We start from the raw sequence: 25,901 nt of genomic DNA, 5'->3' as shown, positions 1-25,901 counted from the left end.
CCCTTATCTGAACCAACATGAGACTGACTATATATAGGACTGTCAATTCACCTTCAATTTGTCTAGCCTGTACCACTAGCTTAAGCTGCTGAATCTAAAACACAACACAAATAGCAGAGAATCACAAAAGGCTCACTGCTCTCCTGATTAACCCATTTAAACAGTTAAATGGCTCTATATAAGAAAATATTCTCGACAAATCACTCCATAATCCAAGAGACAAGCAAAAGAAAACATTGCTATGGAAAAAAAAAACCCTCCTCTTGGTTTAGCCTGGGGGTGTGACACGTGACATCATCAGCACTTTAAAAGTCAGGGACTGCTAGGCAGACCCCTTTCCCCACACCTGTAAGACCTTCTGGTAACGCAAAACAAAGAAAGAATGGTAAGTATGAACAAATGGGTTAAATCTGCTACATAATAAAATATAAAGCAATATATTATTGAATATTTGTTTTAATCTGCTGACTGTTTGATTCTGACTGCAACGTAATGCTTGGGGGGGGGGGGAACAAAAACGGTATAGTAAGTAAAGCAATGTTACTTTGGCCATAGCTAAGCATAGCAAATGTACATGTAGAGAATGTGCTTTGGTATAAAATGTTGACACTTATTAGACAAGTGGTGAGTAGAAAAGTCTCCTGACAGCTCACTCACTTTGTCACAGTGTAGCGCAGCATGAGAAATTAGGAGGAAAAAGAAGTGATTTAGTTATGCAGGGACGTCACATGTATGCAGATAATCAGAAATTGTAACCCGTTCCAAGTAAAACACCCTGCGTACCGCCACAGCGCATTTACGCCACATCAGCTGCATGGGGAACAGCTGGAGGGATGTACCCCTCGATGACAGTCTTTTGTATGGGAAAATGTTTTCCTCGGGTTCTCCGCCTCCCATTCCCATGCACTTGGTACAGTTTTGAGATAAGTTGTACTTGACTATCTCCTTTTCATCTTTTCTTTGGGTTACCATTTTCGCTCAGATTCATTTATCTATTATCGCTCATCTATTGTTATATAACAAAGTCAAACTGGGGTTGATTGTCAGGGCAAAAGTTGAGACATTCATTCGCTGAATGTCCAGGAAAATATAGCAGTACATTTAATGTAAAATGTCTAATGTCACGCCTTTCAGTGTAGGAAGAGAAGTGCTTTTAAGGAGAAAAAATAAAGATCTCGGCATTGCAATGCTTTGAGGCAAATTTGTGGGCTGGTCCTAAAAATCCAGGCCACACCCAACGTCTTACCTTATAAATGGCAAACTACCGTTAGTCTGCGCTTGGAGTCAGTGTCAAGACTTGTTGACTTGTTGCTACAGGGAAAAATATCAGACCTTTTATTTTTCAGTGACTTGGTTTAACTGCTTTTTATTTAACTCAAGCATCAAATGGAGGGTGAAGACAATTCACTACAACAGGTAGGTTCCCTCAGTTTCTCTAAAGTAATGTAATGAAAGAGGCGAGCTTTTAAAGGTGAGTGAATTTCAATGGTTATTTCTGGCTTAAGTGCTTTTATTATAAGTTTTATTTTGCATGTTACTTTGAAATATTAAAGTTACATGATTTCAAAATAATAACACCCAGTAAACCCAGTACCAAAAAGCCTTGAAGAAAACTCTGGATAGTTTCATTTGTTTAAGATGCTGTGGCAAAGGGCTTTACTGTGCAGGTTAATCAACACACTGAATATCAGCTCAGTGAGAACTGAACTGAAATGAATTTTAAAAAAAAGCTAACTTACACATTTTGGCAGCTTTGATTTCAAGTGTCTCTGCTTGTTTTCAGGTGGGTTTGAAGCAGCCCAATGAGGATGCAATGTAAGTGACATCATGCGATGAATATGCTTATTGTAAGAGTTCTAATGCATTTATCCTTCATATTTCAGAGTTATGGAACAAAATTCTTTAGACTGGCTCCATCATTTGGTTTTTGTTATTTTGATTTTGAATATTCATTTTTGACTCTTTGGAAAAAAAAAATATTATTATTATTATTCAGATTGCCTGAAGAATTGCCTAAAATGGCTTTGGAGACAGCATTGAAAGAATGCTTCACTGCCCTCAATTTCTTCCTGAACAACAGGTTTGCCGATGCACTGGCTCTTTTAAAACCCTGGTAAGTCACTGTTGCTCTAACAACCTGACTATGTCCCCTTTAATTTGTTCATGTATTGGAACTTTATGACGGTATTTGGATACAGGTTGTATTTTTACTGTGGATTTGCAAAAAAATCCCCACATTTTGCTGCCTTCCTATCCTCTAGGAAGAGTGAAAGCATGTACCATGCGATGGGCTACAGTAGCATTCTGGTGATGCAGGCCGCTGTGACTTTTGATGCAAAGGACATGGATGCTGCCATGACATCACTGAGAGAAGCCTTGCAGGTCTGCCAGAGGTATCCCAATAATTAGAATGACCATTTGATAAGGTGTAAAGTTTTAGGATCTCTTTGGGTTGTTAAAAATCAGTTTCTTAACAACTTTAGATTTCGGAAGAAAACGGGACTAATGGAAAGCTTGGCTAACCTTTGGTACAGACAACCAGCTGACAATCTGACAGAAGGCGAGTGAATTACTGTATCTGCTGACTTTACAGCTTGGGGAATTAATGAATTTGATCAACATGGTGAAACATGACATTTTAATGGCTGTGTCACCTTATCTGCCATTTATTAAACACACAAACAAAACAAGACATTTGTAATTTTTTTTTCCACACATAACATGATGTTGCATTTCTCATTATCAGAAGAGATGCATGCAGAGCTGTGCTATGCTGAAGTCCTGCTGCAGAAAGCTGCCCTCACGTTCTTGGATGAAAGCATAATAGGCTTCATCAAAGGAGGGATGAAAATTCGACACAGTTATCAGCTTTACAAGTAAGAGATTTGGAGGCGGTGTTTATAATAGAAATGGCCACCAAAAACATTTTTATAATTTTTTTTAAAAAAGAGATATTTTATTATTTGAATTAATGTAAATGTTTTTCCAAACCAGGAATTGCCAGGCCATGGAAAAAGTCACAAAGGATGAGGAAAAACAGAGAAGCACACACATTCATTTTAGGGGTGGGGTCAGCATGGGAATTGGATCATTCAATCTGGTGAAAAAATAAGATTTGTTCCAAAATATTACAAAAAGTTTTATTTAATATATTTAGTAACAATGTTATATTATTTTTGGTTTATATTTTGTTACCAGATGCTGTCTCTGCTTCCATCCAGAGTCCTTAGACTGATGGAGTTTTTGGGCTTCTCTGGAGACAGGGTAGGTGAGACCACATACATACCAACAGAACTCAATAAGTGTGGACAGCAAGTGGAAGTGGGTCTGGAGAAGTGGAGTTATGCCATAGAGAAAAGAGGAATGAAAGTTGGTAGAGACAGAATACATGTGTGAAAGAGAGGGAGGCAGGCGGAAAGGTGAAGCTGTAGTGAAGGTAGACGAGTTTAATGGATGTAGTGAAGGAGGACATGCAGAGGGTTGGTGTGACAGAAGAAGCTGGGGATGGGGTGAGACGGAGGCCAGTGATCTGTGTTGACAAGTCCAAATGGGAGCGCCCCAAAGAAGTTGTCCTGTCCTTAATATTTTGTCAGTTAAAAGAACTGAACTGTCTCTCAGGAAGTGGGTTTGTCAGAGTTGAGAGAGGGAGCAACTACCAACAACCTGCGCTCCATCCTCAGCACCCTCACTCTGCTGATGTTTCAGCTCTACATCACAGTGATACTTGGTGAGCACACTGTAGGCTGGGGCTGTTGCTTCTCCTAAATTCAAAAATCGTGTCTAATCTTAAATAATACCAAAGTTATCATTCATTTGACTTTAATTAATGTGAAAATGATTCTTTAAGGGACTGCTGATGTAAACCTAAGTGAATGTGAGGCTCTGCTGAAACCCTACTGTGAAAAGTTTCCTAATGTAAGTTGTGGGTGTACCTTACTACTTGTGCAAATATTAATCTTTTAATGCCTTTTAGTGTAAGAACTCTGACATTTTTCCTTTATAGGGGGCTTTAATGCATTTCTTCAGTGCAAGGATTGCTGTGCTCAAAGGAAACTTCACATTTGTAAGTACTCATGATGTCTAATGTATGTATTTATAGAACTTTCTCTCATGTAGTTATTGCTCTGTGTAGGCCCAAGAGAAGTTCTTGGCATGTATTGCATCGCAGGAAGAGTGGCGTCAGATTCACCACCTGTGCTACTGGGAGCTGATGTGGGTCTACTCCTTTGAACAAAACTGGTTTGAGGCCTATCGATACGCCAACTTGCTCAGCAAGGAGAACAAGTGGTCCCAGGTATCTAATGTGACAAAATCTCTTTAACCCTGTAATCACATTACTGATTCTTTTCTCTATTGAAACCTTTCTGTTGCTTTCTTTTCCCCATTTCTAGGCAGTCTATGTATTTCAGAAAGCTGCCATCTTGAGCATGATGCCAGAGGAAGAAGTGAACAAGTTCAATGAAAATGTGGTGGAATTATTCAGGTGTGCAATATACACTACATATACACTAACGCTCCTTCATGCATCTAGGATGCAGCAGTCTGTCACTGAAGGAGCTCTGCAGCTCAGCAACATTTACATGCATGGGGTGGGAGACTCTGTCCATCAGAAGTTATTTTGGCCAGAGTCCTTCTGTCTCCCACCACCTGCACTAAGTCCAGGGTGCATCCCAGAACAGAGCTGGCCTTTCTGATGTATACTAACAGTACTATTTAGTTTGTATCAATAAATAAAGTCACTGAAATGTGGTTTGAAGGCAGGTGGAGGGCCTCAGGCTGAGATTTGCTGGGAAGTCGATTCCAACGGAGAAGTTTGCAGCGAAGAAGGCCCAGAGATACTCCTCTTCCACCCCCGTGAAACTTGTCGTTCCTGCTTTGGTGAGGACACGTTCTCTCAGTGAACTGATGTGTTTTTTTTTTATTTTTGCATTTGTAAGCAACAATCATCTGTTACCGCAGGAAATGATGTATGTGTGGAATGGCTTCACAATAGTAGGCAAAAAACCCGAGCTGACTGAAGGAATCCTGTCAACTTTAGAGAAAGCAGAAGAGCAGCTCAGAAATGATCCAAGTGAGGAAAATTTTCTAATCAGTGGGTGTTTTTTAATACTGACACAAGGCTTACAGTTTACTGTGTGATGTGCAGACCCATCAGAGTACCACACAGGCGATGAGTGCGTTGTCCAGCTGCTGAAGGGTCTGTGCTTAAGAAGTCTGGGACGGCTGGTCCAGGCTGAGATCTGCTTCAATCATGTCATCTCCAGGTGAGCTTGTCTTGATGTCACTGCAATACACCAGAAGCATTCGAGTGGGAGTCTACTGAAAGTCCTCAGCAGAAACTTTTACTTCAACAATCCCTTCAATAGACTACTTTTCCAAGAGCTGACCTGTTTAATGTCCCACTTAGGGTCTTCTGCAACCAATCAGCACTGGGATGAATCGGAGGGGAGAGCAGGTTAATAAGGATGACAGTAAATCAATGGCAGAATGGTAGATGTGCTGACGCGTTAATGCATAAATAACAGGCATATTATTTACATTTTTTAACAACTCATTGACCTTTTAACAACATTTAAATGTTTCCGGTCTTCCCTGACTCTTAAAAAGGACGAACACAACTGGCATAACATGTATTGCGCAATACATTTTAATCAAATGTTTTAATAATTGATGATAAAGCAGATTTCTCTGCTTGATTACTGATTATTGATGCATAAATATCTTATCTGGACAATTTTACCTCCCTGTGGTGTTAAAAATAAATCTTGCTGCTGCTGTTGCTTTTTATAATGCTTCTTAACAGACAGACTGAAATGACTTTTGTTTTTTTTTGTTTCGTTTTGTTTTTTCTTTCAGTGATGGTGGCATCAAGCATGATAGCTATCTGGTGCCCTTTACCATGTATGAGCTTGGCCTATTGCACAAGCAGAAAGGTGAAATCAACAAGGCCATTGCTGTAATGGAAAATGTCATGTAAGTCTTTTCAAACAGTCTTTTAATTTGAATACAAATAAACTTTGAAGTTACCTTAAAAACAATGGACAAAATTTCAAAAAGATGTTTTAAGTTTGATGTGTTATCTAAAGCACTTTGAGTGCCCAGTTAGACTGGAAGTCTGCTATATTAACTCACCAGTCGCTTAAGTAATTACACTTTGAATTTCGGTCAACCAAACAAACCCACACACGCAACACAACGGCTACCTGTTTGTTCTAGCAACATCTAGAACCTGCTGCCATGTTACATATTACTGACTCTTTTTATTTTTTTGCAGGACGAACTACAAGGACTACAGCATGGAGTCAAGGCTGCATTTCCGCATCCATGCAGCACTCAACACCATGGGCTCCTTTGCAGCCAAACTTCCACCATCACGCACGGCAGCTTAAGAGATCCTATTACATGAAACTTGACAGAAAAAGGGCTTTAAACCTGACATTGTTTACTGTTTCATTGTCTGTTGCCTTCAACTCTGAAGGTCCTTGGTCTTCTGCTCTTGGTGGTTTTTTCCAAAGCATGCTGTGGTTTACTTTGCAAATAAATTAAGGGTTCACTCCCTGCCTGTGCTTCACTTCACCTGGTTGTAATGCTAAATCTGCAAATTATTTATTTTTTGTTGTCATTATATTTATGAAAATATAACCTATTTAGTCTATAATTAAATGAGAAACAAGCAAGCAAAGGCTCCAGCCTGCCTTTATGATTGCAGCTTACCTGGTATTTTAAACAGCATGCCTGTATCACAGATTGCAGCTTAGCCATGCTCTAAGGTCCTTCTGTACAGCTGAGTGCCAGATGAAACAAAGTACTGGGATTGGCATTTTCAGAATAAATATAATGTTCACAATCCTGTCTGCTGCTTGTGTGAATGTTTCTTCTCGGGCCTCTTAAAAAGAGAATTTAATCTCAGTAAGATTGAGTTAAGTGAAGATTTCTGTGGAAAAATAGCATTGTGTTTGTGCATTTGATTACTGAAGGTGAAATGGCCTTTGATCAAATACACGATTCCCACATGCATAATCTATACAAAAGTACAGGTGAGGTTGATGAAGTAAGGCAAGGCTGAGATTGTTTGGACAAATATGCTGGCCAAAGGGTGTTGATGATAGAGGTGCCAGGCAGGAGAGAAAGGGTAAGACCACAGAGAATATGCTTAGATCTAGTGAAGGACAGCCAGGGGGTGGGCGTGACAGAAGAGGATGTTGGGGAAAATGATTTGCTGTGGCGACCCCTAAAGGGACAAGAAGGAAAGAGGGGAAAGAGATACATATAGATCCATATATATTAACGTGACCCGAGCATGCTTCTTTTAAAATGTATGTTTACATGTGTAAAAATAAAAATAATAAAAAATGAGGACTGAAAGTTTAAAGTCTTCTCACATTTTTCGGCACTAATTTAAATCTCATTAACACAGCTGGTTACAGCTTTCACATTCACCAGATTTAAATCCCTTTAAATTTAGATGGTGACTGTGGGAGCCGTTTGACTAAGGTGTATTCAATGTCATATTCAAAAATGCAGTTTGAGACTATTTGAACTCACATGGTTTGTTATCCTGCTGGAAGCAGCCATCAGAAGACGTGTACACTGTGGTCATAAAAGGATGAACATGATCATCTGTTTGCTGGCAGGCTGTGGCTTTTACATTATACTCAGGTGGTACTAAGCTGCCTAAAGCATAACAAAAAAATATAGCTAATACCTTCACACCACCAGCCGCAGCCTGAAAACTTGATACAGGGCAGCATGGATACTTGTTTTCATGTTGTCAAATTCTGACCCTACCAACTGTGTATAACAACAAAGTTTTAATGTTGTTTTAATTAACCTTAATGTGGTTAATTGTGTATATATAATATTGATATCCAAAAATATTCATGTTATGCTAATAAAAAAATACTCTGTGATATTCTGTGAGGTTTACGCCTCAGTAACCCTCTGGCTGGCGCTGCTGTCAGTGCCGTTGACCACGTGGTATGAGGTGCTCAGCTGACTGCCGGGGGAGGAAGAGGAAAGAAGATGGAAGGGAACAGAGACGAAGCAGAAAAATGTATAAATATAGCAACAAAAGCTCTCGAAGCCGGTGATAAGGAGAAAGCGTTAAAGTTTCTCAACAAAGCAGAGAAGCTGTATCCGACTATCAAAGCCAAAGGTAAGGCTGTTTGTGGCTGACTTGTACGTTTAGCTAACCAAGCGAAGGAACAACCTGCTCCTCATCCGCTGATATTGTGTAAGTGTTAGCATGTAGCTAACATCTGGTTACATCGGTTCGTCACAGGCCATCTGTTGAATAGTATGTAACAGTGTCAAACGTTTGTCAGATTACTTAACGTTTTTCAAAACTGCGCTATGTTTTATACACAGCAACATTAGAAACACACGTTTAAATTAGCCAAGATGTGGCCTGACAGCTAACCTAGCTTGCGCTTTCCTTTGGGCTTATCAGTTAAAAAATGGAATTTATAGTTCACATTAAGTTAATAACTAACTATTATCCCGTCGTGTTTTTTTAAATAACGCCTTCTAACTGATGAAAGGTCTTAGCTAAATGACGAAACGTCAATTCACCAACAAGCCATTCATTCAATTTGACCCAGGCTAGTTATCGCTACTAGTGACGTTTTATCTCAGTAGTAAGCTGGTTTTCGTTTATTTGTTAAGCTGTTATTTCACTTTCACTTCATTTCGGCACACATTTTTAAAGTATCTGGGGATTTAGGGGCAAGAGCGAAGCTGGAAATGTAGGACGATGTGTATATGCTGTCCAGGCCACACAGCCACCCGGTCAATCCTTTAATTGAGTGATTGACCAGGGAAAGGCTTGAAGTGAAGGCTAATCTAGGACACACGACCGTCTGTGGGATGACAGTAAACCAGTAATAAGGATGAGATTGAGACCGCTTTGGATTATAGTTTAGAAAAAGTCTTAATTATATAGCATTGTGAGTGCTTACATAACAACATAGAGGAACTTGCTCACTGATAATTAGTAACTCCTCCGCTTTTAAACTGTAACTCGTTGGTTGAAATGTGTCTAGCTGTGTTCCTACACTGTCAGCATTAGCTGTGTGTGTGTGTGTGTGTGTGTGTGTGTGTGTGTGTGTGTGTGTGTGTGTGTGTGTGTGTGTGTTAACCACTGCAGTTTTCAAGATGCCCACAAGAAGCTTGGATAACTTGCTGCCTTTTACTTGTTAGCCATGTAGTCTAACATTAAAAAGCCCCCACTCATGGCACAATTCCACAAGGAGACATCCAGCATAAAAAAAAAAGGCTAAAAATATAAGGGAGCAGCTGAAAGTTTCTTTATCTTTGGATGTTTAAAACAACCTCTGAAAACAGATGACATCAGCTTTTGGGAATAAAAAAAAATCTAACTTTGTGACTTTAATGACAAAGCAACACATTAGAGAAATAAATATAAGTTACAATAAATTACAACTTTAAAACGGTAATGAAAGTAATTGGTTGGTGCACAAGATGTGCACTAAAATGCGAAGATCATCACAAAGATGTGTAGCTAACACTTAATACACATTATAAAATTGCATAATGAAGAAAAATATGAATTAGAAGTTCTAAACTGTGCAGCTAAAGAATAAAAGCCATACTGTTTAGGAAAATGTGGATTTTGTGTTTGAGGGTGAGTCGACAGAGTCTAGAACTCAAGTCCCTGGCTGTTATCTTGCTCACGCACTGATGTTATTACTGATAAAGATTAAAAATTGCTGGCTGAAGTAATCCTGAGTATGCAAGGAATTTCTATTAAAAAGGTGGACTTATTATTATTATTATTATTATTATTATTATTATTATTCGTGGATTATTTGTGCTGGTGAAATGTTTTTGCATTCACAATGAAGGCCTGACGGAGCTGCATGTAGAGGGTTTACAGTCTCATGAGCACTGCAAATGTAGTTTGTAGATAGGTTTAACCTTAATGTGGTAAAGCAATGTGTCAGGTCCCCTGATATTGCTACTGCAGCTTTGCTTGTGGCTGTTTAGCATGAACTAATCTCGTGTGGGTTATGGCTACAACCCTGTCTGTAGTGCATCTATTCACATTAGAGAGGATATTGCTTTTAAAAATGCATATAAATGCAGTATTATTAATATTCAGCCATGACCACTGTAGGCAGATTAAATTTTGGCAGCTGTAAAATTAGATTTGTGAATTTCCAGAGCTGCAAAATATAAGCACATTACTAAAGTATTGGCTCAACAAAAGATTACACTAAAGAATCCACTGTTTTCATCATATTTGGTAGCCGAGAGGGCTGTGGGAATTTGGCGAATATGGGGAATGTTGCACCATTTAGAGGACAGTTGCACTTACATTTCCTGAGTAATGTTAATGAATAATGCATTAATAAACAATTGAAAACTTTTATGCTGCTGCCGAGTCGGAGATAATTGATGTGCTATATTGCTGTGTTACTTTGTTTGCACGTCTTTGCACTTCACTCACCAGGTCTGGCGTTCATGTCCTGTTGAGGATTATGCATGATTTGCAAAAACATAACATGCATTTAAATAAAATTTGATTTACATGAATTAATAGTGGCTCAAGAGTTGGGAGTTCGCCTTGTAATTGGAAGGTTGCCGGTTCGAGCCCCGGCTTGGACAGTCTCGGTCGTTGTGTCCTTGGGCAAGACACTTCACCCGTTGCCTACTGGTGGTGGTCAGAGGGCCCGGTGGCGCCTCGCCTCTGTCGGTGCGCCCCAGGGTGGCTGTGGCTACAATGTAGCTTGCCATCACCAGTGTGTGAATGGGTGGATGACTGGTTGTGTAAAGCGCTTTGGGGTCCTTAGGGACTAGTAATGTGCTATACAAATACAGGCCATTTGCCATTTAATAGCGCTGAGAATCAGCATTAAGGCTTTCATTCATATTTTATCTTTGCATTATTTCAGCTATAGGAAGTCTGTTAAAAGTGTGGAAATGTAATACACCAGACAGCATTACTGTCTTTTAACGTGTCTTTGTTCCCTCTTCTTTCAGCTTTGTTGGATGCTTTAATGAAGAATGGGAGCTCAGCAGGTAATGGCACATATCGCAGGAGAGCAGCGGAAAACTCAGAAACCAATGGTACTCAGTCAGAACGAGAGAACCCAGGATCTGGAGTAGGTGACCCGCCTAAAAGCTTCACGAAAGAGCAGGTTGAAGGCGTGCAAAGGTGAGACTCGCTGTGCTTCGTTTTCCACTAAAATCTGTCCCACTTCAGTCGGCTATTTTTGTGCTCTTCAGCTTTGCTGCAGTTGGCTTTGTGACAGCACCAGTGTTTCTTGGTTAAATGGAGGAGAACAGATAGGACACTCTAGTCTCAGCAGTGTTGTGCACACATGGCTATTGCTATGGGAACTTCTACATCTTGATAGGTTTCCCATTGGAATAGGCCGGTATTTAGCAGTGTGGACTAGATACTGGGTAACTTTACATGTGGTAATTTTAGAACATTAGAACTAAACAAAGAGAAAGGCAAGCATAGCACATTTACCCATATCCTCAAAAGATGTTTATGGCAAGTTGAGTTTATTTCCAGGATAAACATGCTGCTTGTATTACAGTTAAACTTAGCCACTCTTTCCCTTGTGTTTTTCTGTTAAATCCATTGGGAGACTTCTGTGAGTTAAATATTGCATCATAGTTTCTAGGAAAAAGAAACAAGGGTTGTACACTTAGTGTATATTAAAGGTGTCTTATTTGTGTAGTTCATCCGTAGTTCCACTCCACTGTTTTGTAAGCTTGGTAATTCAATTCAATAAAACTTTATTGATCCTGAAGGTTGACCCCTGAATTATAACATGGTTTGAGAATTTCATCATATACTTTATTAAAATCCAGTTAATTTATTTACTTTTACTCTTTTCTTTTTGTTCTGGTTCTTACGTAGTGCTTTTCTACTCTAAGCAGTCATCCAAGTATGAATTGCTTGGATGACTGGATGAAATTCTCACTCATTCATATTCTAATAAATGCATTGGAGGCTTGCCCAGTATTTGGCAAGCAGACTGGAGCAGACCAGGATCGAACCACCAACCTTCTCATAGGTGACCTGCTCTACCATTTAGCCACAGTCACCATCAATATTCTAAAGTAGCAAAATGCAACCGTATATTTCTACATTTTAAATAAAGTAACTTTCCAAATAATTGTGCATAAAATTGAATTTAGGTGTCGGGCACTATTTTTGTGTTATTATGTAAATTAAAACAAAAAAATGTGAATAAAATCATTTATATGTTCTCATTTTGCCTGTTAGCACATCTGCTAAAACAAGAGCAAGACCGATATAATATTTGCCTGATATTATCAGCTTATAGTAGATATTTGCTATTGTATTGGCATTTAAAAACAGCAAATACATAAAAATAAAAATGAGCAGGCCTCTTGGTCATATTCTGACTGATCACATTGCATAGTTTGTCACCCAGAGGACACTCTGCAACTTCCCTGCTGGCAACACATGTTTGTTTTCACAAAGCGAACAGCCAGCTAATGTTTTAGTCTGAGGTGTCAGGCAGACTGTAAATGAATAAGGAACACATAACAAATGTTAGGGAAATCAGTTCATGTTTCTTGAGTTTGAAAGAAAAAAACTGTTGTCTGATATATCACAATTTTCACTTTTTAAATGGCTAAATATCAGCGCTGGTATTGGTCAAACATTCTACATCAGTTGGGCCCAATTTTCTCCTTGACTGTCTTTATAAGTTTTAGTTCACTTAACGTTTGTTTGTGTAGTTTATTCACCTGAATTTGAAAAGTTAATTGAATGAAGTCCTGATCCAAATAATTAGAAAGAAAATGTTTTTCTTCCACTTCACAAAATTGTGTTTTGCCACAATTGAACAGTCCTGGTACTACCGCCCCACTCCTTCCAGTTTAGGCATTCTGGAAATTTTAATTTCTGCGTAACAATAATTCAGTTGCTCACAATTTTAGATGAATTTTATCATCACACCTGCAGTTAAAAAGTCACACACAACATTTAGCCACAAACCTACATTTGAATGACTTGGTTTACCTGATGTGTGGCAGCTAGGCTGCTGACATGCATAACAGACTCAGAAAATAAGAGATGAACTCAAAGTTGTGCATTTCTCTGCCTGTGTGTGAAGCACAGTGCTGCAACATGTTAAAGAGCACCACCTCTGCTCCTGCCACAGATGGAGAGAAATGTGTTTTCTGAATATGAAACACAAAAATGCATCTTTTCAAAACTGAGAACAGTTTAGCTTGTCGTCTTTGATTATGGTACCCACAATTACACATGCAAAGTATAAAAGATGGATTCCTCATCTTGCACTGACTGCTTATGAAAAGCTTTGAGTGCTGAGATATTTACAGTGTAAATGATGAATTCTCACCAGGCCCTTATCAGTGATGTGTGTAGAATCTACAAAGGATGGAAACTTAACTGCTGTGGCATCAAAAGGTTATTCGTGCTCTCAGGTGTTCAGTTGTGGTTAAATATCACACATCTGATCGATTGGGGCCAGGACCATTAATATTTTAGTGACAAAATGTTCTTGCTTCAGCCAGAAGGTGACAGGAAAAGAATGTGAATCTGAAAGCTTTTTATTCCATTCACACATTCTGTTTCTGTCTTTCAGAATAAAGCGGTGTAAAGACTACTACGAAGTGCTTGGTGTCAACAAAGAAGCCGGTGATGATGAGCTTAAAAAAGCCTACAGGAAACTAGCGCTCAAATTTCATCCAGACAAAAACCATGCACCTGGTGCAACAGAGGCCTTTAAAAGTAACTTTGTTATATTTTGCTTTGAATTGTGACTTTGATTGTGTGATGGGGACTGTTTGTTGTGTAGAGCTGACCTCTGGTTCACAGGAATGACTTGCTTGCTATGAGTTTTGTAGCCTCCCTGCTTTTGCCCACTGGACACAAGTGGCAGAGGATAGCTGAATTTCCTGCAGATTTCCTAAAAAGACTGCAAAACCATAGTTCAACTAGTGGGCATAAGCAGGGAGATTAAAATGTTGAGGTGATATTTAAAAATGATGAAGCACTCTAATACAGCGGTCCCCGGGCCTCGGACCGGTACTGCTCGTGAGTTGTTTGGTACCGGGCCGCGAGAGTTGAGGCTCAGGTGTGAAATGTATAGTTTTCAGGGTTTTTATCAGTTGTCAGCGTTATTTTGTTATCGTTTTTATCATTTACTCTGTTTTCCTTGGTCTTTTCACGTGTGTTATGAATAAATTTTCTTTTTTTCGGTACCGGTACTAGTTTTATTTTGTTGTATTTATCCCCGACACCTTAAAGGCCGATCCGTGAAAATATTGTCGGGCATAAACCGGTCCGTGGCGCAAAAAAGGTTGGGGACCGCTGCTCTAATATATTCTGCATTAATTTTTTTTTCCTTTACCAAAAATATAAAGCGCCTTGAGGCAACTGCTTCTGTGATTTGGTGCTATATTTAAAAAAAAAATAAATTAATTAAATAAATATAAAAATTTTTGAGGAAGAAAAGGAAAAGAAGAGATTTTCTAACTCCATTCTACTAACTCTGCTCTCTTTTCTAGAGATTGGCAATGCATATGCAGTACTCAGCAACGCAGACAAACGACGGCAGTATGACCTGACAGGAGGAGAGGAGCCGAGCAGCCCAAGTCACTCACATGGCGCAGGCTTCGACTTCCACAGGGGCTTCGAGGCTGACATCACTCCTGAGGACCTCTTTAACATGTTCTTTGGAGGCGGCTTCCCATCCTGTAAGTGTGCGCATCAGCACATAAGGACACAAATGCAGAAAGAATTACTTGTTCTAAAAATTTTTTTGTTTTTTTTAAATATTTTTTTTAATTGGTATGGATTTCTGTTAAGGGAGACATGAGAAATGTCATTTTGTAAAAAAATTGCATAAAATGTTCAAAATATTAAAAATCCGACTGGTTGTTTGGGTACCTGGTGACAAAGGTCATACCCTTGTGTCTGACCTCAGCTGTGATATTTTAATATTCTGCAGCCAATGCACACACTTTCACCAACGGCAGGACAAGTTACAGCCATCAAACGGATTACAGGCAAGAGAGGACAGAAGAACGAGGAGATGTACGTAGACTGCTCACAATTTCTGTCTTAAATTTCTAGAATTCTTTTTTAACACTTTTCTGTTATCACAATTTTTGTTGACACTTGATGGCTCTATAACAGGGGTGCCCAATCCCGGTCCTCGAGAGCTACAGTCCTGCAGCTTTTAGATGCATCCTTGTTCCCACACACCTGAATCAAATGAATGGCTTGTTATCAGGCCTTTGCCAAACATGATGGCATGCTGAAGAGATCAAACCATTTGATTCAGCTGTGTTGGAGTAGGGATGCATCTAAAAGCTGCAGGATAGTAGCTCTCAAGGACTGGGATTGGGCAGCCCTGCTCTATAAGCTCTGTACTAATTTTAACATACTCTGTTTGCCTCTAGGGTGGTTTTTCAATGTTTATTCAGCTGATGCCCATCGTGGTCCTGATTTTGGTGTCATTGCTGAGCCAGATGATGGTGTCTCCTCCACCCTACAGTCTCTATTCTAGACCGTACGTGTACACACTCTGTCATTACTGACACCTTTATACATGATAAGGTGTAATTTCATGCATTACTTGGAAAATTTAGCACAAAGAGTAGTCTTGTAAGACATGTTCTGTGCTCATCTGAGCTTTTTGAAGGCTTTAGTTCAACTGTGCAATTTGCACAGCTGGGTCCTTATTGGGAGCCGCGGGTTGTTGTTTTTTGTTTTTTTTGTTTTTTTTTCTTTCTCTCACCCTCTCTTTCGCACTTTTCCGCTTCACTTTTCCGAGCCTTGTGCTTTGCACTGGGAAGGGGGGGGGCGGTAGAGACACTCGCAGTAGCACAGGAACAGAGCAGGAGGGAAAGAGAGCCAGGGACAACTATTTTCAGTTGCGGATGATAAAGGATTCAGAAAGTTTATTCATGCAGGCCCATATGACAGAGAATGTGCATCTTTTTGTTTTCATATTTTTTTCATATTGCATTGTGGTCTTCTTAGAGTTTTGAAACAAAATGTGTCACCATATGTGGAAATTGCTGCTGTTAAGAATTTTTTACCTAAGCTTGTGCCTCCCATCTCCTCCAGGTCAACAGGTCAGACCATAAAGAGGCAAACAGAAAACCTGCATGTTGACTACTACGTCACCAGAGATTTCAAGTCAGAGTTTAAGGGCTCAGCACTGCAGCAAATTGAGAAAAATGTAGAGGAGGACTATGTATCAAATGTCAGAAATAATTGTTGGAAGGAGAGACAGACAAGTAAGTAACCACAGTTATAAATTCACACTCAGAATAGTTTGTGCTCTTGAAAAAAATGTGACACAGTTTCTTCCCCCGTCTCATCCAGAAACAGACCTGCTTTACGCCGCTAAGGTATACCGGGATGAGCGAATGCGCAAGAAGGCAGAACTCATGACCATGGATAACTGCAGGGAGTTGGACAGACTAAATAACCTCTTCAGAGGTGGATGAAATGGATGCTTTTAGGTCTTGTAAATCTATATGAATAGATATGTATGTTCATTTTTTTTTAAAATTTTTTTTTTTTATGAAGAGTCTTCAAACTTTAGGGCACTTGAAGATATAATTTAGCTCTATTGTTGTGCTTTTCCCCCCTCCTACTCTCATCCTCCTCCTAACTTTTCTTCTTCCTCATTCCACATTCCACTTTGGCCCTTGGAATCGCCTTGTTATGTTGTAAATGACCAATCTACACACAATATAGAACGTCTCAGATGTTTTTCTTTAAAAAAAAAAAACCAAACAAAGAAAAAAAACAACTCTTATTTAAGTGTGTTTTCCTTAAAATGGGAAAGAAAAGGACACTTGATTGTAAAAGGCATGTGCGCTTTGAGTAGTGACAACCTGAGAGGCATTCTGCACAAGCAAATTAATGTTAGACCAACAAGCTGCTTCTGGCATCATCTGCTTGTCATAAACATCAAATGGGAAACAATAAGTTCACCTGGAGGTGTTGTCCCCACACACAAATCAGTTTCTTCAAGAATCACATTTAAGAAAAAAAAGAGAGAGAGAGAGCGAATGCTTGTCTTGGCTCCTTACTCACCTCCACCTGTGGATGAAGATCCCTGGATCATGAAGAGTCATCACTGACTTTGCTACTAGAGAACATTTTATATCGTCCAGTCTAATATGTGACTTTGGTTGGAACTAAAGATGAACGGACAGTGAAACTGTTACTCATAACTGGTTGTACATTTTCATTTTTGAATGTTTAAAGTTTATGCAGTTATTTAAGTAACTATAGAAGGAAAAGGATTTTTCTTCAATGCTCGCCTGATCATTTAAATAAAATCAAATTATTAACATATCCTGAAGGAAACTGTCTTTGAATTATGATGAAGAGTTCGGCGGTTCGAATCCACTTAACGGCTACCCTGAGGTACCCCTGAGCAAGGTACCGTCCCTACACACTGCTCCCCGGGCGCCTGCTTAGTGGGCTGCCCACTGCTTCACTGAGTGAATGGGTCAAATGCAGAGAAAAACAAGTAATTTCCCCATGGGGATCAATAAAGTATCCATTAAGTTGGTTTAAATTACACAAAAACCTCCTCTCATATATCAAGTGGTGTGTGCTTTTAATGGATCTACTTTTTTCCTAACATAATTTAATGGTTAATGTTAATTTTGTACATATGTATTTTACAACTGACAGTAAGCTTAACCAGTCAGGCGTTTGACCGGTACCTCAGATTTGCACTGGGCCTAGTTCTGTGAAAGATGTAGACTAGCTACAATCTGGTTGCTCCCAATATTTTCACAGTCTGTAACAGGTAATCAGGTAGGCTGTGGTAGTTGAACTGTGGTGTTTAGTTGGCACTAAGGGAGTGCAAAGAAAATATAGTAATAATATATGCTTTTGTTTACGCTAAATTCTTGACCCTACCATCCAAATGCTGCTGCTGCAGAAATTTGGATTGATCAGACCGGGCAATGTTTTTCCTATTTTGGTGACCCTGTGAAAATTGTTGGCACAGTTTCCTGTGTTTATGTGACAGGAATGGCACCTGGTGTGGTCTTCTGCTGTGTAGGCTACTTGCATAAAAGTTTGAGGTGTTGTGCAGAACACACTGAGCTCTTGTATACTTTTCACATATAATTATGTAAAAGATTTTTTTTAAAGTTAATTATATTAAGCCCTTGAGTGCATTTTATTTTACTTTATTTCAGAAGTATGTGTAATAGCAGAGTTTCTACCAGTAGTTGGTACTACAGTCTGCTGTGACCCATGGATGATGTAAGGCGAAGGTACGTTACGAAACATAGTTAAAAAAAATATTATTTTTAACATTTCTATAACATTTAAATTACATAAATTCGAACGTTGATTCTGGACCGAAGTAGAGACGGCGATACAGACTAGTGATGTGTCGGTCGCGAACGAAACGGATCTTAGAGCCGACTCTTTGAAGTGAACGACGCGAGCTGGCTTTTTATTGGGAGCCATGGGGTTTTTTTTTTTCTTTTTGGTTTTTCTCTCACCCTCTCTTTCCCAATTTTTTCCGCTTCACTCCGCAAGCGAGCCTTGTGCTTTGCACTGGGAAGAGGGGGAGGGGCAGTATCGTAGGAACAGAGCAGGAGGGAAAGAGAGCCGGGGACAACAACATCACATTAGAAAGGTATAGTAATCATCCACAACTATTTTCGGTTGCGGATGATAAAGGATTCAGAAAGTTTATTCATGCAGGCCCATATGACAGAGAATGTGCTGCATCTTTTGTTTTCATATTTATATTTAATTGTGTTGTGGTTTGCAGTGTTTTATGTTGTTCCACTTTAAATTTGTTTCAAAGGAAAAAGCTGAAAATTTTAATAGTTAAAATTTGAAATTTAAATAGGTTTTTTTTTGTATTATATGATTTATTTACTACATTTTATGTGGAGTAAATAAATAAAAGTATATTTATGATGGCCCCTAGAGAGGCAGCACATAAAAACTCCGAAGCATGCACAAAACACAACAGAAGTGCCCCAGGATGCTAGGGGCAGTGTTGAGCTTTTGTTACCTAGTGGCTACACAAGCCACGAAGTACCAACAACCGGATTTGGTGTGTGGTAGTAACAGGTAAATGAACTTTTTTTTTTTTTTTTTTAATTATTTGAATATATCATATGTGCTTTGGAGTTTGTACGCGCTTTGTCTCTAGCGGCCACCGTATATATTTATATATAAACATATATAAATAAAACCACTTTTTTTTTTTTTTTTACATTAGTAATTCCTTTTCTGCATAATTTTATATTGTTAATTAAAACAACCTGAAGATTCGGATCTTTTTAGTGAGTCCAGCCGAAAGAGCCGGAAATCCCATTACTAATTTTTTTTTCAAACTTTATTTGAAATTATAAAGCGAACAGCCAGTCATTCCAGTTCAGTTTGTACAGTAGACATACAGGGCATATAAGAGTAAATCCCATTTCTAATATAGACAGCGCACTTTTTCTTTTAACGTCACCATAATTTGTTTACCAGCGGTCACGTGACACCACCAAACCCGGAAACGACATCATAGCTCATGCCACCTATGTGTTTTCGGAATGAAAACAAGCTAGTGTGACAGTTAAAATGCTATCAAGACAACGTATTTAGGAATTAATCAAAACCAATGTGCAAGAAAACGCTGCTTTTTGGCCCTGACGATAAGTAGACCATGAAGTACCCCAGCTACATCTGTGTCTTTCTGTTGGGTTTCTGCTGTTGCGGATATTTTTCACGAGTGTCTGCTAGCAATCACGAGCCGGAGACTCCAGACTGGAGGATGACTCTAAAAACCATTCGCAACGGGATCCACAAGATTGACACGTACTTGAATGCAGCACTGGACTTGTTTGGTGGGGATGACGGACTGTGTCATTACAGATGTAGTGATGGTAAGCTAGGTCATTACTCCAGCTTTCAAGCTCTTTCTCCAAGTTAAGAATGGGTTTATGACATCTAGAGTGTGTAATTTAGGAATTTCCCTGTTATTAGTCAGGCTTGTAAATTAATTATTTATGCCACAACTTTCTCTTAGATCAGCTTGAAAAGGGTTTGCGTTAATTTAATAGTTGGCGCGACCATCTTCAGTCCTGTGTAGAAGTCTCAAACAACCCTCATCTCTTCATACTTTCTTATGAAAAGAATGAGAAATGAATGCAGAAATGAATGAATTGAAACATGTGCAAACATACATGGAAATGCAGTATACAACGCAAAAACATAATTTGGTATCACCTGCATTATTCTTGAACACAGCCTGAACTCTCTTAGATAAGTTTTCTTATAATTTCTTTGGGTCGTCTTTGTGAATATTTGTCCAGGCTTCTTGAAAGACATTCAAAGCTCTTTTCTGGATGTTGGCCTTTCCTTCTGTTCTCTCTCAAGATGATCCCACACTGCTTCAATAATTTTGACATCCGGGATCTGAGGAGGTCAATCCATGACTGATTTTTTTACACTTTGTTTTTCTAACCAGGTATGCTTTACTAAATTGGTACTGCATTGCCAATCAGACGCTTTCCAGATTATAATGCACGGTGGGTCAAAATGTGATGGCAATTTACTGCATATTTCCATCAGTTTCGAAAAGACCCAACACCACTGGCTGAAAAACATCCTCAAAGAGCTTCCAGTTTGTTGTACTGATGGTTGTAGACACTCCCTGATGTACCTCTTTCCTGACCACCTCTGTATGTATTGACACCCAAAACATTTAAACTTGGATTTTTCACTCCACGAGACCTGTTCCCACTAATTTTCAGTCCAGGTCTTGTGTACCTTGGCATACCACAGCCTTTTCTTCCTGTTTCCCTTAATTAAGATTGGCTTCTTGACAGGCATTATTCAGCTGAGACAGTTTTAGATGAGGCTTCAGCAAACAATAGATGGTCAGCTGATGCAAGATGTATCTCTCAGGTCCTGTGTTAGTTATGTCCTTTAAAAATAGCTAAAACTTTTAAGATACTGTACATCAGCTGTAGAGAGGCTTTTTCATGCGTGCCACTACTTCTTCTGTCCTGCACTTGTTGAGTTTCCCCAATTTTTTTTTTTTTAAGGATTCCCTGAATGCCATACTGGTTTTTAGCTAATAGCTCTTTGGGATTCAACTTATGGATATAAAAATACAATCATAGGCTTGTCAAGCTGTGTTATCTTTAGCATTTTAACAGATTCAATTATAGTAATGGGAACAGAAGCCTGTTGTATTTTTGCAACAAAGAGACTAAAAATACATTTTCATTTGGTGCTTCTTTGCTAAGTTAAGCTTCTTTTTTTTTGCTCTTTTTTTGAGTTAAGACCCCTTTTTTTGCGTGAATGGTGAAAATGGCCAGGTCCAAGGCTTGGATTCAAGATGAATGAAAAAGCAGAAAGACCTTTGAAAGACTTTCAGAAAGGCCAGAGAACTATTGCTCGAGACCACTTTAAAAATGACAAGAAAGTCTGGGTTATTGAAATTAAAATATAAAGAAATGAGGGGTGTTTCAAGACATTTGCACAGCACTATCTGTGGCACCGCTAGCCTTTTTTAATTATCTGTAAACATGTAACCTCTGACTGCAAGATAACAGATAGTTGAAGAGTAAGAAATCTTATCAACTTTGCTCCTGTCTCAAAGGGTACAAGCCGGTGCCTCGTCCCGGGTACAAAAATCCACCGCCCAACGGATGTGGTTCCCCCCTGTTTGGAATTCAGGTAGTTCAAAGCGTGTTACCATGTGCATCCAGCATGCTGAAGGGCATCATTTTGTATATCATTTTATTTGTCTTATTTAAATACATTGAGTATACACACAGAAATAGACACGCAAGTCCATAGTACAAGCTGCAGTTTGTGTAAAATGTAGCTAAACTGCTTAGGTCAGTATTATTGGCAGTGTTGGCTCCAGATACATTTGCTTCAGAAAGTATTCACTTCACTTTTTGCACACGTTACAATTCTGTACATTTATTCTTAAATGGCTAAAATTGGCATTTTGTTACCATAATATGCACTTAATAAATGTCATGTAATAATCCTTGAGATAGAAGAACACGTGTTTCAAATTTAATCTATATGACACAAACACCAGTGTATAAAAGATACCATAATACACGCTGAAATCCAAGGAAGTCTTTGAAAATATTCACAGTAAAATTCAAAGTTCCTGGACAAAGAGTTGACCAGAAATCCAAAAGTTTCTGACCACAGCGGGTCAGACCAGAAACTAACAGAATATTGCTGGAGTGGTCTGTAGATGATGAACAAGGCTGTAGAAACATGTTTAATCAACTTAATTAATACAGTTAATTGAATTAACTTCAGCAACAGAGCACAGAACTGCAGTACTATAACATTTACAGAAGTGTGCATCTCATTCTGGTAGTGTCCTTCTCTAGTCAAGTCCAAAACGTGTGTATAACCAACAGCTGCTGAGTAACTGATATGTGTTCATCCAGTTTGACGTTGGCATCCCGTCCATGACCAAATGTTGTAACCAACATGACCGCTGCTATGACACCTGTGGCCGGGAGAAACACGACTGTGATAAGGAGTTCCAGGTCTGTCTGGAGAAAATCTGCAGGAATGTGCAGAGGACTCTGGGATTGGCCCAAACTGTCCAAGGTAAGAGAGCAGTGGTTTAGGAAATAATTTTAAGAGGTTGTGCAAAAAGGCAAACAGATTTTGTGGACTAAGTTTGCTTATTTGCTACGTTTGGAGATCTTTATAGAAATGAATAGAAACTCAAGTAAAAAACAAATATATCATACCATATTATAGAGTAGTTTTGCATGTCATACAATACAAATCTGTTACAACTACAACATACATATTTGCTCTCTAAATCACTTGTTTGTGTTATGATTTGATTGGCTTTATTGAACATGCCGCTCTTACAGCCTTGTAAGATTGTAAGAGTGCTACGTTAGTAAAATTGGGAGGTTACTTTAAAGAACCTGTGAATCACCCACAGCTTGTTACACAGGTGATAAAACACATCTTAAACAGGGGGAAGTGCACTGCTTCAATCTGTTTAGATTAGCCAGTTAGCCAGACTCACTGTCACCCCGTGACACTTTATTTAAACAGAGGCATGGTGATAGCAACTCAGCTTTTACAATCCTAAGTTCCTTTCAAGCCTTTTTCCTGCTTTTTTCACCATTTTATTCCAGGAAGTAATAAAACATGCTATAATACTGCACAGGAATGATGAATATTCCGAATGACTTGAAGCAGTCATTTTAGTATTAATAAAGTTTTAGCAATATGCATACTATAGCTGTAGCGGAAAGGTGTAAATGGAGAAAAGCCTCTGAGACCCAGCTGTTGTTAATGGTGCAAAAGGCACTGTTCAGTCATTCTTCTATTATTGATAAACTGAAGAAATTAAGAGTTTTGTAAGTGGGGTGATCTAAAAATCATTTTTGCTGTCTTTTTGTCTATATTTAGGACTAGGGGAAAGACCTTAGTCAGCGATTAATTCTATAATTAATCACTTAATCGCAGCCTACGCTGCTGTGTCTGTGAACACAAAAGTTATTCATGGAGTTCTACGAGGTTCTGTATTGAGTCTGATTCTGTTTATATTACCAGTATGCATGCTTCCCTGAGACAGTATTATTAGAAAACAGTTTCAGTGCTGTGCAGACTCCAGCTTTATTTATAAATGAAGCCTGATAAAAAAATTCAATGAGTTAAACTCCAGTGATGGATTAAACACCTGGATGTCCTGTAGTGTTTTTCTTATAAATTAAGACAAAACTGAGGTCATTATATTTGGCCCTAAGTCCTATCGTGTTATCTCAGACTGCAGGCTTACTTGTTTTTCCTAGAGTTTCTAAAAGTTGAATGAGAGGCAGAGCTCCCAGTTTGAATTTGGAACTCAGACACGTTCTCTAGTTTTAAGATTAGATTGAAAGAGTTTCTTTTTGATAAAGTCTGTGGTAAAGCTTGGTCAGGTGACCCTGAACCACCCTTTCAGGATCCCTTGCTGCTGTTCAGGCTCCTGCAGGATGTAATGTGATACACTGTGAGCACTTCTTCTCTACTCATCTCCTTTTATTTAACCCCACAGGTTTATATGCCACCGCAGCATGTCATTACATTTTTGCCTTCTCTCCTCCTGTTTCTTCCTCTTTTCTTTCCACTCTCCTCTCACCCACAACCAGTCATTCGAGATGGCTGCACCTCACTGTTTCTTTCTGTTAAAAGGGAGTTTTTTTTACTCCCGACCATCATAAAGTGTTTGCTGTACAGTTGTTACCCCACAGTTTAAAGCACTTTGAGGCAGCTGTTACGCTTCGGTGCTATATAAATGAGCTTGAATTGATGTGAGCTGATTTTTCTGTTCATATTATTTCTCGTGTTGCCTGTTTTACAGCATGTGAGTCAGCAGTGACTTTGCTTTTCGATGCAGTTATGCACTTGGGATGTAAGCCTTACCTGGACAGTCAGCGAGCGTCGTGTGTGTGCCAGTATGAAGTAAAGACTGAGCTGTGACGCCACCACAGCCACGAGACTGTCAGCTGACCCTTTCAGAAACTCAACACTAACAGAAGGATGCTAGCAATAAACTTTCTGTCTTTCTTAGATGTTCTCAGGGATAGAGCTACTGGGTTTGCACTAATCTGTGTCTGTTGCCTCCTTTTTTAGATGGAGAGTGGACAATTAATATCTTTCCTATGTCATTGATTATTTATATATATTGTTCAGGGTTTCTGTGGTTTGCCTTTAAACCAGCAGTTTATTTTATATTTCTGTGAAGTCTGCATAACTTCCTCAGAAGTTTACATTAAAAAAAGACTGTGACCATGTTCAGTTTGAACACTTCTGACTGAACTGTTTTAATTCAATGGGAAAAAAACTGTTTTTCCAGTACCAAACCATTATTGGTTACTTTATTTAATTATAATAGATGGAGCTGTTTTGGGGGGTTTTTTTTGTTTGTTTTATTTGTTTCACCCACCCCCAGAGATCAGTTCAGCGATTTCTTTTAAACTCATCACAACCTGAGTAACCTGCTAGAGCTTCGTCTAGATTTCCTGAAATCGCTTAATTTTCAAGATGTCATTAGCGAATAGTGAACTGTAAAAGAAAACAGCACAGCACATTTCCCTTTTCTGTGACAATAACAAGAACTTGTGATTAAGTTGATGTTTATCTCTACCGTATCTGAAGTGCTGACTGGTGCAGATGTGACTTGTAGAAACATCTTTTAAATTTGCAATAAAAATAGTTGTGCTTTAACTGTTACCTTGTTATCCATCGTTTTTAAGTAAATGAGTCTTTAAGTGTCTAAGGTGACATGTTTTAATCATATCTATATATATGTTGGATGAGGCCAGTGAATTTGCACAGGAGCAGATCCATCTACTGTTTGCAAAAGCCTCATCAGAGATGGTGTCAGTGGAAGGAAGGGTGGCTGTCAAGAAGCCATACTTTAATGCAGAAAAGTACCATTATGTTTTGATCTACCATGTAATACTGGAAAGTGTCTTACTGGCATTAGCTATATTTTTCAGTGTGACAAGGATCCCAAAAAGAGTCCCAGAAGTCCCAGTTCAATAAAAGCATACCTGCATAGAAAAACACACAGTGGAAGACTATCAATCATGGATTGGCCTCCCCAGAGCCCGGACCTCAATATTATTGAAGCAGTGTAGGATCATCTTGACATAGATTAGAACAAAAAAGCAACCAAGATTCAAAGAAGAGCTTTAAATGTCCTTCAAGAAGCCTGGAGAACTATTCCTGGAGAAGTTTTTATAGCAAAGATCAACCCAAATGAGCTTTAATTTACACCATACCTAAAAAAAAAATGACAAAAAAACTCAGACTTGGAGGTTGTCAAGTCGGTGATTGATGAGAGTGTGTTTCATTATTTTATTTCATATAAGAATGC

General features: G+C 38.9%; 3 protein-coding genes across 8 annotated transcripts; all 3 read left to right on the top strand.

The window, feature by feature from the left end:
* The first annotated feature begins 318 nt into the window (after window positions 1-318).
* Window positions 319-6,839, top strand: LOC308395311 (tetratricopeptide repeat protein 39B-like). 6 transcript variants are annotated; one of them, XM_080880113.1, is made up of 19 exons: window positions 319-385; window positions 1,381-1,416; window positions 1,784-1,815; window positions 2,081-2,113; window positions 2,262-2,382; window positions 2,484-2,560; window positions 2,747-2,876; window positions 2,995-3,100; window positions 3,199-3,264; window positions 3,619-3,727; window positions 3,848-3,915; window positions 4,004-4,063; window positions 4,133-4,294; window positions 4,392-4,483; window positions 4,758-4,878; window positions 4,960-5,071; window positions 5,147-5,264; window positions 5,857-5,973; window positions 6,275-6,839. In XM_080880113.1, exons 6-19 carry the CDS (start codon window positions 2,506-2,508, stop codon window positions 6,387-6,389), a joined length of 1,431 nt encoding a protein of 476 aa, XP_080736239.1. In that variant the 5' UTR covers window positions 319-385; window positions 1,381-1,416; window positions 1,784-1,815; window positions 2,081-2,113; window positions 2,262-2,382; window positions 2,484-2,505; the 3' UTR covers window positions 6,390-6,839. The 6 variants fall into 6 exon arrangements, with proteins under 6 accessions (XP_080736239.1, XP_080736237.1, XP_080736234.1 ...); XM_080880111.1 differs by having other exon boundaries at window positions 2,262-2,393; XM_080880108.1 differs by having other exon boundaries at window positions 1,997-2,113; window positions 2,262-2,393.
* Window positions 6,840-7,994: 1,155 nt separating this feature from the next.
* On the top strand, window positions 7,995-17,568 carry dnajb14 (DnaJ heat shock protein family (Hsp40) member B14). Its single transcript, XM_080879882.1, has 8 exons — window positions 7,995-8,155; window positions 11,002-11,176; window positions 13,617-13,762; window positions 14,542-14,730; window positions 14,985-15,070; window positions 15,439-15,548; window positions 16,109-16,281; window positions 16,370-17,568. The coding sequence occupies exons 1-8, from the start codon at window positions 8,023-8,025 to the stop codon at window positions 16,492-16,494; spliced, it is 1,137 nt and encodes a 378-aa protein (XP_080736008.1). The 5' UTR covers window positions 7,995-8,022; the 3' UTR covers window positions 16,495-17,568.
* Window positions 17,569-18,624: 1,056 nt separating this feature from the next.
* pla2g12a (phospholipase A2, group XIIA) lies at window positions 18,625-25,252 on the top strand. Its single transcript, XM_080880461.1, has 4 exons — window positions 18,625-19,914; window positions 21,639-21,715; window positions 22,459-22,624; window positions 24,381-25,252. The coding sequence occupies exons 1-4, from the start codon at window positions 19,695-19,697 to the stop codon at window positions 24,497-24,499; spliced, it is 582 nt and encodes a 193-aa protein (XP_080736587.1). The 5' UTR covers window positions 18,625-19,694; the 3' UTR covers window positions 24,500-25,252.
* Window positions 25,253-25,901: the final 649 nt, after the last annotated feature.

The sequence above is a fragment of the Rhamphochromis sp. 'chilingali' genome (genome assembly GCF_963969265.1).
Source record: "Rhamphochromis sp. 'chilingali' genome assembly, chromosome: 4".
Classification (NCBI taxonomy): domain Eukaryota; kingdom Metazoa; phylum Chordata; class Actinopteri; order Cichliformes; family Cichlidae; genus Rhamphochromis; species Rhamphochromis sp. 'chilingali'.
Note: the sequence above shows the minus strand (reverse complement) of the source record. Positions and strands in the feature narration are given on the sequence as shown.